General features: G+C 41.5%; 1 protein-coding gene across 6 annotated transcripts in view; it reads right to left on the bottom strand.

Annotated features, from left to right (window-relative positions):
• The window catches only part of NRF1 (nuclear respiratory factor 1), a 135,941-nt gene that overhangs the window by 45,970 nt on the left and 73,277 nt on the right, over positions 1-16,694 (bottom strand). For all 6 annotated transcript variants that reach the window (XM_066262293.1, XM_066262295.1, XM_066262296.1 and 3 more), the window contains exons 6-8: positions 2,655-2,813; positions 1,688-1,885; positions 516-617 (exon numbers count right to left, since the gene is read on the bottom strand). In XM_066262293.1, coding sequence (XP_066118390.1) covers positions 516-617; positions 1,688-1,885; positions 2,655-2,813 — 459 coding nt within the window. The remainder of the gene's footprint in view (positions 1-515; positions 618-1,687; positions 1,886-2,654; positions 2,814-16,694) is intronic.

Here is a 16,694-nt window from a genome sequence, read left to right as displayed (position 1 = left end):
TCATAGGGTTGAGTGCCTAATTTACCAAGCACTCCATAAAGGTGAACTACCTTTAGGTTAGCATCCCATAATTATCTCAATTTTGGTAGGGAAGGATTTTCTTATGAAGCCTTTTCAAATGCATGTTTAAAATGTAATAAATCATGTCTACTAATTTACAAATATACTTATTCCTTCAAAGACTGCTTTAGTCAGCATCAATTTTAATGATCTAATTTTTCACAAAGCCAAAAGATTAAATTTTATGGATTCACAGCATAAGAGTATTAAATGGGTAATCCCTTTTTATAGTAAAATGATACATTGCAAATATAAAATTGTAAATTCCTAAATCATAATCTGAGTTTCAACTGTCATAATTAATATGCACAGCATGGGATACTTTGTAAATGGTTTAAATAAAATAATACTACAGATGTGTGGCTACCTAGTTTCTTCACCTTCTGTGCCCTCTCTCTTCCCTCACCTGCACATTCAAGTATCTAAGCAGATACAGACAGAACCCCCTTTCTTACCTCTCCATCTGCCACAGCAGAATAATTCACTTGGGCGACAGTGACTGTGGTTGGCAGTTCTGAAGCATCGGCCAATGTGGCTACCGTTGCCCCAGTACCAACCTGAAGAAAAATATGAAAAGGAATTAAGTTTCAGTGAATGGATCTTTCTACCTCTCTTTTACTCAGAAGTTACGATTCATTTAATCCCCAATTCAGCACAAATAATGATTAATATGCTTTGCAATATAAAATGAGTTACAAAATTGTATCTCAGACACAGGAGTTTCAGAGTTTTACTTCAATTGAATAAATCAGTATTAGAAGCTATCACATTTTATTTACCACCAGTGCCCAATGCCAGTCAACCAACTTTTTATTCTTACCTCAATCTGAATTTTAGAGGTTCCCGATTTACTAACAAATCGTGTTTTACCTCAGAAGAGGTATTTCAGAAGGAATATTTCCTGGTCTTCGACAGAGTCAAATGGTAAAAAAAAAGAAACAAAAAAACCCCCACCATTTTTATAGTGCTTTGCTTTGGAAATGTCCAGAAAAGCTATGTATTGCTCTGTATTTAGCAAAATGAAAACAATTAAAAATATTATTCAAAAATTAATTTTAGGCCCTGGCCGGTTGGCTCAGCGGTAGAGCGTCGGCCTAGCGTGCGGAGGACCCGGGTTTGATTCCCGGCCAGGGCACATAGGAGAAGCGCCCATCTGCTTCTCCACCCCTCCCCGCGCCTTCCTCTCTCTCTCTTCCCCTCCCGCAGCCAAGGCTCCATTGGAGCAAAGATGGCCCGGGCGCTGGGGATGGCTCTGTGGCCTCTGCCCCAGGCGCTAGAGTGGCTCTGGTCGCAACATGGCGACACCCAGGAGGGTCGCAACATGGCGACGCCCAGGATGGGCAGAGCATCGCCCCCTGGTGGGCAGAGCGTCGCCCCCTGGTGGGCGTGCCGGGTGGATCCCGGTCGGGCGCATGCGGGAGTCTGTCTGACTGTCTCTCCCTGTTTCCAGCTTCAGAAAAATGCAAAAAAAAAAAAAAAAAAAAAATTAATTTTAGGCAGAAGATCTTGGGGAACTACATAAAAATTAATACAAGAATTTACATAAAGAAAACTTCTTCCACACAGAGGTGAGCTGCCCGCTGACCCACGTCAGAAACCAAACCTGGTAAGTATAAGGTTTACCCACCTGGATAAGGGAGACAGTGCCATCAGGGTTGCTAAACGTCTGGACTACGGTCTGTGATGGTACGAGGTGAGCTATACTGTGTGTGGTTGTGGCCTGTGTTTGTGTTTGCTGATCTTCAAAAGCGTACAAAAGGTCCTCCCGCCCGTGCTGTTTATAACAGTTTTTAACTATGGTCCGTAGTGCTTGGGTCCATGAAACCTGTCACAGAAGACCAGGAAAGCACAGTAAATCACAAAGAATGCTGGTTCTTCAGTCCCACTGTGGGATAAGCACCTGATCACTTATCCAAACAAAACAAACTTTGTACAGGGGAAACTCTCTTCAGGATTATTTCCGAAAGACAGATTCTGGTGGACAGAAACTCAGTACCAAATACCAACAATTTCCCACTTTTGGATTCTACAGACTTTATTCTAATCTGAGGCCAACTTTTAAACTTCTCACAAAAGGTTAGTCTTTTCTCAAGAATTTTATATTAATATCTCAGTAAGTTTCCGAGCTAACCAAAAACAAATATGCAGAAAAATGGTTGGCACCTCGTTTAGCCTTTCGTCTTTTCTATCTGCAAACTTGGTCAAATTCACATCGCTCTAATTTCACATTTATATTTTTCAACAGTGATTCTTGCTAACCAAAAATAAGGACGTTTCTAAGTTTTCAAAGTGGTTAATAATTTTACTATGAGTTTCTTCAGTTTTTCCAAGCACCTCATAAAATTAAAACTGCTCCAACGGCAACTCTGCAGAGAGAAGTGTGAATTCATGGGCCCCTCCCAAGTCTTCACAGCGACAGAGTGATGAGTAGCAAGGGCTGTAAATCAGAGAATAGCAAACTTCTTTTGGGGGACAGGTTTGACTATTCTACAAATGTTTCTAGAATGCTTAGCATGAGAGGTGCAAAGACGAAAATCGAGGGGTGGATTCATAATGAAACAGCAGCAGGCAGCGCGGGCCAGAGGCATCCTCACCCTCTGCTTCTGCTCTTCTGTGCGAACATCGCTCCGGACATTCGCCCACGGGATATCTTCAGGCCACCAGATGGGCTTGCAGCTTTCTTTGCCCCAGCCTGGTTTCCCCCGGCCCGTGGAGTACTTGAGCATCTCTGGAATAAATGCCCGAAGCTGGGCCTGGAAGACAAGAGTGTGGTCAGCAGTAGTCATGAAAGATATGTGGGATGTGTTTGTGTCTCTCACCAAGTTCTACGGTTGTTATCACACAGGGAGCCTTCCTGGAGGGCCCAGAGTTCCAAAATGTGACTGAGAAGCCCACTGTTTTCCACCTATGACTATAGTTCCCCACATGATTGAGAATTATACATGTAATAGTAAACTGTCAGCTGTATCTCATAGACTTGTTCCTATAAGATCATGAATACCTGCCCTCAGGCCCTGGCCGGTTGGCTCAGTGATAGAGAGTCGGCCCAGCGTGCAGGAGTCCCGGGTTCGATTCCCGGCCAGGGCACACAAAAGAAGCGCCTATCTGCTTCTCCACCCCTCCCCCTCTCCTTCCTCTCTGTCTCTCCCTTCCCCTCCCGCAGCCAAGGCTCCACTGGAGCAAAGTTGGCTCGGGCACTGAGGATGGCTCCATGGCTTCCGCTTTAGGCACTAAAATGGCTCTGATTGCAGTGAAGCAACACACCAGAGGGGCCGAGCATTGCCCCCTGGTGGGCATGCTGGGTGGATACCGGTCAGGTGCATGCGGGAGTCTGTCTGTCTACCTCTCCCCTGCTTCTCACTTAGAAAAAAATACAAAAAAAAAAAAAAAATACCTGCCCTCAAGTTTGGCGTCGGCTTCCTAAGACACTTCTGATGCTCTAGCTTATTTCCCTTCACGCTTCCATGCATTTACGGTGTCAAGCCAAGACACTGTGTTTTCAACATTATTCTGAAGGTATTAATCAGGGCAATTAGATAAGAGAGAAACAGGAGGTGAGAAGCAGGTAAATCATTGTTATTTCTAGATGAAATGACTGTGTATCTGGAAAACCCCAGAGAATCAAATGAAAGACTACTATACAAATAAGAGAATTCAGTAAGGTGGTTGGTTACAAAACATAAAACTTAGTAGGCTTTACTAAATAAAAAGGGAAAATAACCCTGAAATTCTTCTAGGAGGTTCCAAGTAAGGTAGGCCACCATCTATGAGTCTGACATATAGAGACAGTGAAGCACGTGTGATCTCACCAACATGACAGACTTCAGGCTTATTTTACAAATCGAATCCAGACCAAACAAGTGTTAAACCACAGATACAATAGCCATACTTTACCACCTGGCACAGTAACTGCGTGTGTATGTAAGGGAAGAGGGCACAGTGGAAGCCTGCCTTGTGAATGTTCTGAATTGCTGACCATGATTCTGGCAAGAGAAGCAGTTTATCAAGTTATACTCTTCCTCCCCAGAACTGCTTTCCTTACAACCTGGTGGTCTAACCACTCCAGAGATCAGTGTGCCATCCAGCGGAGGGCACAGCAATACTGCCTTTACAACTTAAGACCACAAGGAGAGGATAATTTTAGCAATGAGTCGGACCCAAGAACATGGGTTTGTATGTGTAGAATAGAAAAAGAATAATACAGAAATGGGAACGCGAAAGTACGAGAGATGAGTACAGTTAACACTTTTATATGGAAGAGCCTATTTAAAGGTCAAGTGTTATTTAAATATTATTTTACCAGAAGATGATACAAATTACCACCTAAGAGGGAATCATGAACCCAAATCAGCACTGTTGACCTAACAAAGAGATCTATGGTGACAGTATGCACACGGCTAACTAGTGTGCTGGGCCTGACATTTCTCATTTCTCCTCTCTGAGTGCCCCTCTCCCAGACAGTCTCCAGCCTGCAGGATGTGATCTCACGCTTTCCGTATATATCTGGCTCTGCAGCATCAAGCAGCAGGCTGGGACAGACGTATCCATTTGCAGACCCAGGCTATCAGCTGGCTCATGAGGTCACTCTTGCAGTTATTTTAAGAAAATACATCTCAAAGTCATTTTCCCCGTGATCCTGGCTTCCTAGGAGTGTCTTTTTCTAGCCTCAGATACAGAGAAGGAAAAGGCTTAAATGCTCACACACAATATTTATGTTCCTTCATATAAAAATATGGTTTTCTCAGATTCATAAACAAAATAAACTGATACCACACTTTTCTAAGTCCCTCCTTTCTTTTAATCCCACTACCAGTCTCCAGAAGGAGAGTTCTTTATATCTGCACTAAGGAGAGGCTGGAGATAATGAAATAAGGCAGCTAAATATCTCCCAACCAACAAAAGACTTGAATCCAGAAAGAACTTGCTGTTGAAAAAACTGCTCCCAGCCCTGGCCGGTTGGCTCAGTGGTGGAGTGTCGGCCTGGTGTGCAGAGGTCCCGGGTTCGATTCCCAGGCAGGGCACACAGGAGAAGCGCCCATCTGCTTCTCCACCCCTCCCCCTCTCCTTCCTCTCTCTCTCTCTCTTCCCCTCCCGCAGCCGAGGCTCCATTGGAGCAGAGATGGCCCGGGCGCTGGGATGGCTCCTTGGCCTCTGCCCCGGGTGCTAGAGTGGCTCTGGTTGCAATGGAGCGACGCCCCGGAGGGGTAGAGCATTGCCCCCTGGTGGGCGTGCCGGGTGGATCCCGGTCGGGCGCATGCGGGAGTCTGTCTGACTGTCTCTCCCAAGAAGAAAAAACTGCTCCCATCCTACCTGGAACCCCATATAGCCTCCAATCCTGATGATGTCCTTAGTTCTGAGCCCCCAGCCACTGCAGCACATGGTTTCCTACACCCCTCAGTCCTGGGTCACCCTGGCCCCTGGCTGGGGACTGCCTTCCCTCCTCAGCCTCGCTTTGGCTCTCTCTCCCCAGGCCTTCCACTGGGTTTCAAGAACTCAGTGGGTACCTGAAGTGCGGGTATAGCACTGGGCTCCTTGCTTAAACCCTCCATTCTCCTCGCTCCAACTCCTTGTTTTCTCAACGCCCTTGTCTTTGCCAGCAGAACACCACCTCCCTTCCCCAGAGCCCCAAGCTCAAAACCACAGCTTTACCTCTTTCCTGCAACACACATCGAGTACACATTGCAGGGTGAAGTCTTCCTTCTTTGAAATGTCTGTGACAGTCATCCCTGCCTCTCCAGTCCCACCTTGATAGCCCATGGCTAGTGTATCCTTCTATTTGGCTTTCTTGGGGAACTCCTCTCTTTTTCTCATCACATATATCCTTGACAGACAGGTTCCCTAAATGTAACACCATTTCAACGCTCAAACCCCTTCAAAATGCCTTTCACTATTAACAACCAAACTAGACTCCTCTGTTCGGCTTTTGTGGCCCCCCGATTTGGCCTCCTAGTACCTCTAGTTCCTACTAATTCCACCAGGCAGACCTGGTCCTCATTAGGCAAACCTCTGCACTATCTTATGGACTGCTGAGCTCATTCCTGCTTCTAGCCTTTTGCTATGTTCCCCTTCTGGGACCACTATTCCAGTGCCACTGCTCACACCTTAATACCAGCAAGTCCTATAGCCTTCGTGAAATATATCTTGACTACTTTTTGAGTTGGCTCTTTGCATACTTCAATAAGAACATGAACTTTAAACTCAAGGAGTTAGTTGTGAACCTCAGTTCTCCCTGAATCTTAATTTTGTTAGTTGCAAAAAAGTAACGAGAATGGCAAAATACAGGGTCAGTCAGTGAATCAAAAGGATCAGAGATGGTCGATACACATAGTGGCTTTGCATTAATAGCAGTCTTATCATTATTACTTCAGTCATCAGTCATCATTGCAAATTCAAGAAATAGCCAACTTTCTGAAAATGGTTTTCTAATACTAAACACACTGTGATATGCACAAAGACACTTATTCTTAGTTTTTCACAGGGTTAGTGGAAAAAGGCAGAGGGGGCTAAGAATGAATTGCTATGTATCTGTGTAAACATGGGTGACGATGAGAAATACAGAATGCTAGAATCAAGGAGGAACAGAATGACCATCTAGGTGAATTCCTTGCCTTGAGGAAGCAAGCTATTTCCAACCCCCTACTCCCTATGCATAGGTACATCAAGGTGATTTGTTCTGTGGTATCTTTGGCTGGTGGTATTGCAGTGGATGAAGCATCAACCTGGAATGCTAAGGTCGCCAGTTCGAAACTCTGGGCTTGCCCAGTCAAGGTACATACGAGAAGCATACAAGTTGATGCTTCCTGCTCTTCCCCCTTTTTTTCTTTCTCTCTTCTTGCTAAAAATCAATAATAATAATAATAACAAGTGTACAAGCAGAGTACTAATAAAAATTGTCAGAAAATGGGGCCCAAGTGTGACCATAATGAGAGTAAAGAGAGAAAGAACTAGGAAACCTCTCAAAGATGTTTTGTGTGCAATAAATCTCTGGATGAAAAGTTGCAAACGCATAGAGGCTAATCGGAAAGACAGAGACACAGAGCAGTACAAAGGGAAGGTTATGTCCACAGCCAGAAACTCCATTAAGTTAAGAAACAGATCCACCGGAGTGAAATTAACTGCTGGTGTACGAGTTCTTATTCAGAGACAGACCTTAGCATTTTAAAGTACTAGTTATAAGTCTAGTTATCACCTGTACCACACTTCTATGTCAACACAAGAGGTAAAAGCTCACTTTTCAAACAGTACACTTTGGGGACGAAGGACATTAAGTGCATATAGCAATAATCTGACTTCTCTGAAAAAGGCAATTTTCTATCAGACTATCTTTATACAGTCCCAAGTAAACAGTACTAAGGTAAGGGATGATCAATAAGGGAAATGAGCTGTCCAGTAGAGAGAGAGTTAAACAATTTCTTTCCAGAATTTAGCACGGTGCTCTCATTACCAGTTAGATTAATTACTGGTCCTGTTGAGTTTGGGGAACCTAAGCTACTCAGTGTGCTTGTTAAAGGTTTGTCTCCAATCCACAGGGGAGACAATCAACAGGATCAGCACAGGTCAAGGCTGCCCTCTCTCTCAGGCTGTCCTCTAATTGGGCAGCAGAAAGCGTTCCTGGCCCCTATCTGATTTTAGAGCTCTGGACGGGCTTCCAGCGCCCAGCATTGTCAGTAAAATTCTTTGCTGTCCAATACTGCATTATCTTTATACATTCCCCAGTACTCCTCTTCTCTCGTTCCCTCTGTCTTTGTTTTGCCTGTACCCTAGTCCAGGAATTCTGAGGTTCCTGCTGTCATTTAGGCTCAGTTACCAAGAAAAGGCCTTTCAAATCAAAATGTCTGCCAACTCCAATCCACCTCTACTGGAGGTCAAAGAATATGTAACAAATCTACAGAGAAGGCAGCTGAAATCAAATTGTGTTGAAAGGTGATGTTCTCTATAGCTTACAGGAAAACAGGAATGTGGAAGGGAAGGAAAACTGGAGAACTTTCAGGCTGGGCTGCATTATTTTCATTTAAATTATGAACTTCCAGGTTGACAGACCCAATCCTCCAATAAATAGTTAAAGGAATTAAGAAGCCAAGGCAAAATGACTATTTCGAATAATCTGATGTCTGTTCACAGAGAGAATGAAAGTGGCTTTTCTTATTAGAAACACCCATCCTATAACCCCATTCCCTAGCTGTGCCAGCAGAAACACTGGCTCCTCAATCTCATTTCCCACAACATATTCCTATAGCAACATAAGAACAACAACTTAGGAAGGAAAGGTTAAGAGAATGCAAGGAACAGCCAATGAAGTCACTCATTTTAGAGGCTCCCCTTTCAAGCCAACGCTTTCTGCTTGTCTACCTCCACACCCAGCAAATGATCAAACTGTTTTCCTCTCATTCATTGAAATGCTCTTAAAATTCTGCCTTCTTGGTTTCAAATTGGTTCATTTCTGCTAGCTTATCTCAGGTGTACTCTTTTGTACAAAAATTTAAATAAGGCCCTGGCCGGTTGGCTCAGCGGTGGAGCGTCAGCCTGGCGTGCAGGGGACCCGGGTTCGATTCCCGGCCAGGGCACATAGGAGAGGCGCCCATTTGCTTCTCCACCCCCCCCCTTCCTCTCTGTCTCTCTCTTCCCCTCCCGCAGCCGGGGCTCCATTGGAGCAGAGATGGCCCAGGCACTGGGGATGACTCCTTGGCCTCTGCCCCAGGTGCTAGAGGGGCTCTGGTCGCGGCGGAGCGATGCCCCGGAGGGGCAGAGCATCGCCCCCTGGTGGGCAGAGCGTGGCCCCTGGTGGGCGTGCCGGGTGGAATCCGGTCGGGCGCATGCGGGAGTCTGTCTGACTGTCTCTCCCCGTTTCTAGCTTCAGAAAAAAAAAAAGAAAAAAGAAAAAAATTTAAATAATATGCAAGTCCTCTTTTCCATCCACCCTCTCCCAAATCCAGTCACTTGTTCAGAAGCACCAGTTTGATAAACACCCTTCCTTATAGGTCAAACTCTATGCATTTACATAAATATATGCTGGAAAGATAGACAGTTTTATGTGACAAAAGAAAACACAAATGGCACCATATTGTACATGTTTTTTTTGTTTGTTTATTTTTATTTTTTGTGACAGAGACAGAGAGAGAGACAGACAGGAAAGGAGAGAGACAAGAAGCATCAAATTCTTCGTTGCGGCACCTTAGTTGTTCATTGATTGCTCCCTCATATGTGCCTTGACCAGGGTGCTACAGCAGACCGAGTGACCCCTTGCTCAAGACAGCGACCTTGGGCTCAAGCTGGTGAGTCTTGCTCAAACCGGATGAGCCTGTGCTCAAGCTGACGACCTTGGGGTCTCAAACCCGGGTCCTCCGTGCCCCAGTCCGACGTTCCATCTACTGTACCGCCGCCTGGTCAGGCGTACACGGTTTTTTATAACTCACTTTTTCCACTCAACATTTTGCCAGATTACTTCTCAGGCAGTACAACTAGAATAATCTCATTAAAAAATAGCCTAGTATCGGAGGTATAGATTTTCCATTTTATTTAACTGTTCTACTGATAAATATTTAGGTTGTTGCATGTGCTTCTTTGTGTACATATGGGTGCAGAATGAATTTCTCTAGCAGAAAAGAACTGCTAGTTACCATGGGTGTATGCATTTACCACTCTAACAGATACTGCCCAATTGTCTGCCCAAAGGACTTACCAGTCCCATCCCCACCAACAGTGCAGGTCAATCCTCACTTCCTCACAACCTCCCTTACATTGTATTATTACGAAACTTTCTTTCTTTGGCTCATAGAATGTGGGAGAAATTGTTTAATTTTCATTACTAGCGAAGTTGAGAATCTTTCTATACATTTACTGTTTTTTCTTTTGTGAAGTCATTAGAATGCTTTGCTTATTTTTCTAATTATCTTTTTCTTAATTGAAGAAAATATTAATCTGTTCTGGATATTAATTCTTTGTCATATAATTTGTAAATAATTCCCCTAGTCTAGTTGTATCCTGGATATAAAATATATGTGCTTATTCCCTTTCCTTAGTATTCCTAAATATACCCTTATGTCTTACTCTATTCAAAATAGGCTATGTTCTTTTTAAGAAAACATCCAATTTTCTGTTACCTTTATATTCTCTTCATCTCATCCTGCCTACCTATTATTTACAAAACATGAACTGGCATCATATACATAAACACTTTTTCATAATTTTAGACAGCAAATATACTTTGCATATAGATTCTGACACACAGTAAGAAGCAGTTTCAAACTGTTATGCACAACAGCGGTTCTCCAAGTTGGCTGCACACCAGAATCGCGTGGGGAGATGAAAACTGCAGATGCCCAGATCTCATCCCTAAGGATCCTGATTTAATTGGTCTGGAGGTGGCCTGGCACTAGGATTGTGAGTTCCCCAGGTGATCCTGTTGTGCAGCCAAGTTACAGGACCACTAAATTTGAGCGCTTTTTATCCAGACCTTCTTTAAAGTATTTTTCTAAACTGGAGTAAAACACAACATGAAACTTATTTCAATATGCACAATTCAGTGGCATTAAGTTCACTAATAATTTCCAGATAATAAGTCCACTATCTATTTCCAGAACATATTCATCATCATCCAAAACAGAAACTTTGCGCCCATTAAATAACTCCCGTTTCTACTTTCCCCAGCCCCTGGTGACCTCTAGTCTACCTTCTGTCTCTGTGAATCTGCCCATTCTAGAGAGCTCATATAAGTGGGATCACATGACATGTGTCCATTGTGTTTCGCTTGTTTCATTGTTTCACTTAGCATACATACTATTTCCACTCTTCCAGTAGAAAAGGCCAGACTTACGCTTTTTCAAAGCGAAATAACACTCAAAAAACCTAAATTAAAAACAAATGAGCCCTGGCTAGATAGCTTGGTTGGTTAGAGCACTGTCCCAAAACAAAGAGGTTGTGGGTTCAATCCCTGGTCAGGGCACACGCAGGAATAGATGGATCTTTCTATTTCTCACTCTCTCTTCCCCTTCCTCTCTTTCTATAATCAATAAATAATAATAATAATAATAATAAAGGAAAACTAATGAATGTTTTTTAAGTAAAACATGTCAAGCCCTGTGAATAACTTCTTCCTAATGAATCAATCACTGTGCTGAACATTTCTGAAGGTATCCCTAAAAACTGGTAAGAATTACTGTTCTGTTGCATCATCTCTCCAAGGGAATGTTAAAGCAACAGGGACTGCCCCAGTGAGAGTCAGAGGAAGACAGCAAATTCAAGGTGGGGCGAGAAAAGGGAAACAAGAGTAGACTTTAACCAATAATCTGAACTGGTCTTCCCAGAGATATTTCTTCTATAATTATGATCTTTGCCTGGATTTCTTCTACCATAAATTCCAAAAAAGATTTACAATGTTCCACAAATGAGAGCATCCTATAGGACTCAAGTGTAGTAAAGAGCAGAACTGATTTTCTACTAGCAAAATTGTAATTATTGTTTAAAAGACTTTTCAAAAAACAATTGAACTGAAACTTGAAGTGCAGCTTGGAATTCAGCAGCTTTGGCATCACCTGGGAGCTTACCACAAGGCAGAATCCAGGTCCACTCCAGCCCTACCGATTCGCAGTCCGCATTACACAAGCCAGACTCCCAGGGGATTCCCATGCACGCTGGTTTGACAAACACGATTTAGCCTATCCTCTGGTTTCTGATTGAAGTATTCTAGAAAATTTTGCTAACCTGGCTTTCAAAATCTCTGAAAATTTTGATTTTATTATTTCATTGCAAATGAATTCTGAGGTTGCAGAATCGACACCAAATTAAGATTTCTTCTGCTAAGCCTACCTCAACCTCCTTCACTTCTTAGGCAAGGAGGCAGACAGATGTGGGAATCCTAGCTAGCCAGCAATCTTAAAGGTACCTAGTTCTCATTATACCACTAAAAATACTACAGAACCATGTGTGTTTTTTTTTTACCACATGTAAAAAAAACTTTATCAGCATCAAGATATATTAATAATATAAAAAACAGAAACTTTTTGGGTAAACATACTAATGTAGAATTACACTTTTAACAACAAAAAACTATAAGGCTGCTTCCTAAAAGAAGCAGGGCATTCTGTTCACACAGAACGATACGTACTCTGTTATATGTAGTTTCAGTCTGTGTAGGAGATAATTTTGAGAGTTGTTAGAGTAAGTCAAGAAATTACTTTAAAACAGCAAACACTTAATGTAGATTAGCTGACATACTCAACCTGAATGATGATCACAATATAGTTTTGTGGGAGAGAGAAAGAGAGAGAGAGAGAGAGAGAGAGAGAAACACAGGTGATATGGACCTGACTCTTTTTTTTATTCATTTTTATTAGAGAGAGAGAAGGGGGGAGGAGCTGGAAGCATCAACTCCCATATGTGCCTTGACCAGGCAAGCCCAGGGTTTTGAACCGGCGACCTCAGCGTTCCAGGTCGACGCTTTATCCACTGCGCCACCACAGGTCAGGCTGGACCTGACTCTTAATTCTACTTCTTGTCACTAGCTTGCTTCATAAACTGCTTCTCTTTATGTCTCAATTTTTCAATATGTTGTCATCTGTATTGTCCCACTTCATTGCTGAGCAAATAAAAATTCTGTGTTCATTAACCTTCTCTAAGTGAAAAAAGAGTGAGAAATGATAATGTTCGGGTTATTCAGAAGTTAATATAGGTAACATATATAATAGGTATTTATAATTAGTTTTCAAAGCATTTTCCCATTACCTCATTTTCTCTCCCTCTGACTCCATAAGGGAGGAGGACATGTATTATTCTCACTTTCAGAAGATAAAACTAAGAATCAGGGCTAATATGTAGTAGAATGGAAACTAGAGGACTAGATCTTCCAACTCTAATAAATCATACTTTCTAATTTGTAAAGAATTAAAGCGACAGGATACGTAACATCAGAACAATACTGAATTTAATTTACTCTCTTTGGATGATTCAGAACTCATCTTAGCACTGTATATAGAACTATATTTGTAACTTAGGGTTATCAGGATAAATGTGTCGTCTCTGTAGCATTCAATGCAGATAGAATGATTAACAGAGCTGTCTGGTTTACCCAAGTCCATCTCTGTTACCATGCACTTTTATAGTCTTGGAATTGTATCACTTCAAAGAAGCCATGAATTACCCATATGGTCCAATTAAACTTACTTTGTCCTTTATGGCTAGAGACCATATCTGAGCTCTGCATATTATATATATCATACACACACACACATACACACACTTTGAAGGGCAAGGATTAAATGAGATACCCCTGAAAAGAACTTAGTAGTGTGTTTTCCAACACATAGTAGCTATAGAAGAGAAAAATAAGAGAAAAAGAGTTGCTGACATCTTCACCTGAACATAAAGAAATTATTTGACAAAACGAAGCAGAAGCATCCTCTAACTTGTACTTTAAAAATTCGTTTAATATAAAATATTAAAAAATTTGTTTCTATGGTTATAAAATTAAGACTTACTTGACCAAAAAAGTTGAAAATCACCCAAAATGCACCATACATAATCACTGTTAATATTTTGGTATGCATTCTTCTAAAGCTATAAACAACCACATACGCACACACACACAGAGGGAAGTTTTATGTGTATGTTTTAAACAAATGAGATGAACTCAACCCTATATTTCCTTAAAAAAAAATCTATTCTCTCCCATAAGAAACAAACCAAAGCCCTACACTGCTCATTAAAGTACAAAGAAATGTTTATAACAAATAAAATAGAGAGCAAACAATCATGGTTAATGTCTAATATTTCACTGAATGTAAACTTCTAGTCTCTTTTGAGTTACTGCTCTTCTAAGGATAGCTACTATAAATTGTTAATCACATTCTCCTCAGATTTTCCTATTAAACACTGCCACGAACATAGCTCTTTGCTTACCAGGAGGGTAAGCATTTTATTTATTTATTTTGGGGGGAGGGTATTTTTCTGAAGTGAGAAGCAGGGAGGCAGAGAGATAGACTCCCACATGTGCCCAACTGGGATCCACCCAGCATGCCCACTAGGGATTGATGCTCTGCCCATCTGGGGTGTTGCTCCATGGAGCCGTTCCAGCGCCTGAGATGGAGGCCATGGAGCCTTCCTCAGCGCCTGGGCCAACTTTGCTCCAATGGAGCCTTGGCTGCAGGAGGGAAAGAGAGAGGGAGAGAGGAAAGGGGGAAGAGTGGAGAAGCAGATGGATGCTTCTCCTGTGTGCTCTGGCTGGGAATTGAACCTGGGACTTCCACACGCTGGGCTGACGCTCATATTAAAAAGAAAGTATCCAAAGAAAATAAAACACAATTAAAACAAACAAACAAAAAAGATCAGGGGGAAAAAAATCCCAGGATCCCAATATTTAGATATTCCCCTTGGATTGGGAGCTGGGTTCATCATCTTGCTCACTCCTCCTCACCATTTGTTTGTTTCTGATATGTATCATTTTTTAGTCATCATCTCTGATGAGAAAGAAAATGTACGCCTCCAAAAAGTACCTCAGAGTCTGACCCATGACTCAAGTATCAGCTTCCCTTGGATTCACCATCGCACCAAGCTCTACTCAGTGCATATTTCACAGAAATGGGAAAGTTTCATTTTTTTCCCTTTTGACAGAATTTATTGGGGTAAATCTGGTTAACAAAATTATACAGCTTTTAGATTCACAATTCCACAACAGATCATCTGCACACGAGATTGTGTGTTCACCGCTGCAAGTCACGTTTCCTTCCTTCACCATTTATCCTGTCTATACCCACCTTCCACCTACCTCCATCCTCCCTCCCCTCAGTAATCACCATACTGTTGTCTGTGTCCATGAGCTTTTTCTCACTGTTTCTTCTTTTTGACTCAATCACTCCATTATCCCCATTAAACCCCCAACTCCCTCCCTGAGAGAGCTGCTGTCAGCCTGCTAAGAGTCTGTCTGTATTTTGCATGTTAGTTCATTTTGTTCATTAGATTCCATATATGAATGAAATCAGATGGTACTTGTCTTTCTCTGACTGACTTATCTCATTTAGCATAATGGACTCCAGGTTCATCCTTGCTGTCATAAAGGATAAGATTTCCTTCTTTTTCATGGCTGAGTAATATTCCAGCATGTTAATGTACTACAGTTTTTCTATCCACTTTCCTACTGATGGCCACTTGGGCTGCTTCCAAATTGTGGTATTGTAAATAACGCTGCAATGACCATAGAGGTGCATACTTCTTTTGAATTAGTGTTTCAGGTTTCTTTGGATAAGTTCCCAGAAGTAGAATTGCTGGGTCATAAGGCAGTTCAATTTTTAATCTTTGAGGTAACTCCATACTGCCCTCCCTAGTGGCTGCACCAGTCTGCATTCCCACCAAAAGAGCATGAGGGTTCCTTTTTCCCTACATCCTCTCACCAGCACTTGTTTGATAGCCATTCTTTCAGGTGTTAGGTGATATTTCATTGTGGTTTTACCTTGTATTTCTCTAATAAGTAGTGACATTGAGCATCATTTCATATGTCTATTGGCCAGCTGTATGTCCTCTTTAGAATGTCTATTCAGGTCCTCTTTTCGTTTTTTAAAATGAATTGCTTGGTTTTTTTAGTGTTGAATTTTATGAGTTCTTCATAAAATTTGGATATTAATCCCTTATCAGATATATATCATTGGCAAATACATTCTCTCATTCAGTGGGTTGTCTTTTCATTTTGTTAATGGTTTCCGGTGCTGTGCAAAAAAATTTCTAGTTTTAGCTTGATACAGCCCTATTTATTTTTTCTTTTGTTTCCTTTGCCCAAAGAGATATATCAGAAAAAATATTGCTATGAGAAATATCTGAGATTATGCTGCCTATGTTTTCCTCTGGGAATTTTATGATTCTGAGTCTAACATTTAAGTCTTTAATCTATTTTGAGTTTATTCTTGTGCATGGTGTAATAGGTGGTCTAGTTTCATTTTTTTGCATGTATTTGTCCAATTTTCCCAACACCATTTATGTTCTTGCTTCCTTTGGCAAATTATCAATTAACCACATAGGCATGGGTTTATTTCTGGACTCTCTACTCTGTTCCATTGATTTCTATATTTGTTTTCATGCCAGTACCATGCTGTTTTGATTACTATAGCCTCGCAGTATAGTTTGATATCAGATGGTGTGATTCCTCCAACTTTGTTCTTTTTCAAGATTGCTGTGGCTATTTGAATTTTTTTGTAGTTCTATATAAATTTTTAGATTATTTGGTGTAGTTCTGTGAAATAGATCATTGGCATCTTGATAGGAACTGAGTTGAATCTATAGATTGCTTTGGGCAATATGGACATTTTAAAGATGTTAATTCTTCCTATCCATGAACACAGATGGTATGTGCTTCCACTTACTTGTATCTTTTTAAATTTATTTCTTCAGTGTCTTACAATTTTCTGAATACAGGTCTTTTACATCCTAGGTTAAATTTATTCCTAGTTTTTTGGGGTTTTTTTTTTAGCAATTGTGAATGGGATTGCTTCCTTAGTTCCCTTTTCTGATAGTTCACTGTTACTATATAAAAATGCAACTGATTTCTGGATAAATATTTTGTATCTTACTACTTTACTGAATTCATTTATATAGTTCTAGTAGTCTTTTGGTAGAATCTTTAGGATTCCCTATATACAGTATTATGTCATGTA

This window comes from Saccopteryx bilineata, chromosome 2, assembly GCF_036850765.1.
Source record: "Saccopteryx bilineata isolate mSacBil1 chromosome 2, mSacBil1_pri_phased_curated, whole genome shotgun sequence".
Lineage (NCBI taxonomy): Eukaryota > Metazoa > Chordata > Mammalia > Chiroptera > Emballonuridae > Saccopteryx > Saccopteryx bilineata.
Note: the sequence above shows the minus strand (reverse complement) of the source record. Positions and strands in the feature narration are given on the sequence as shown.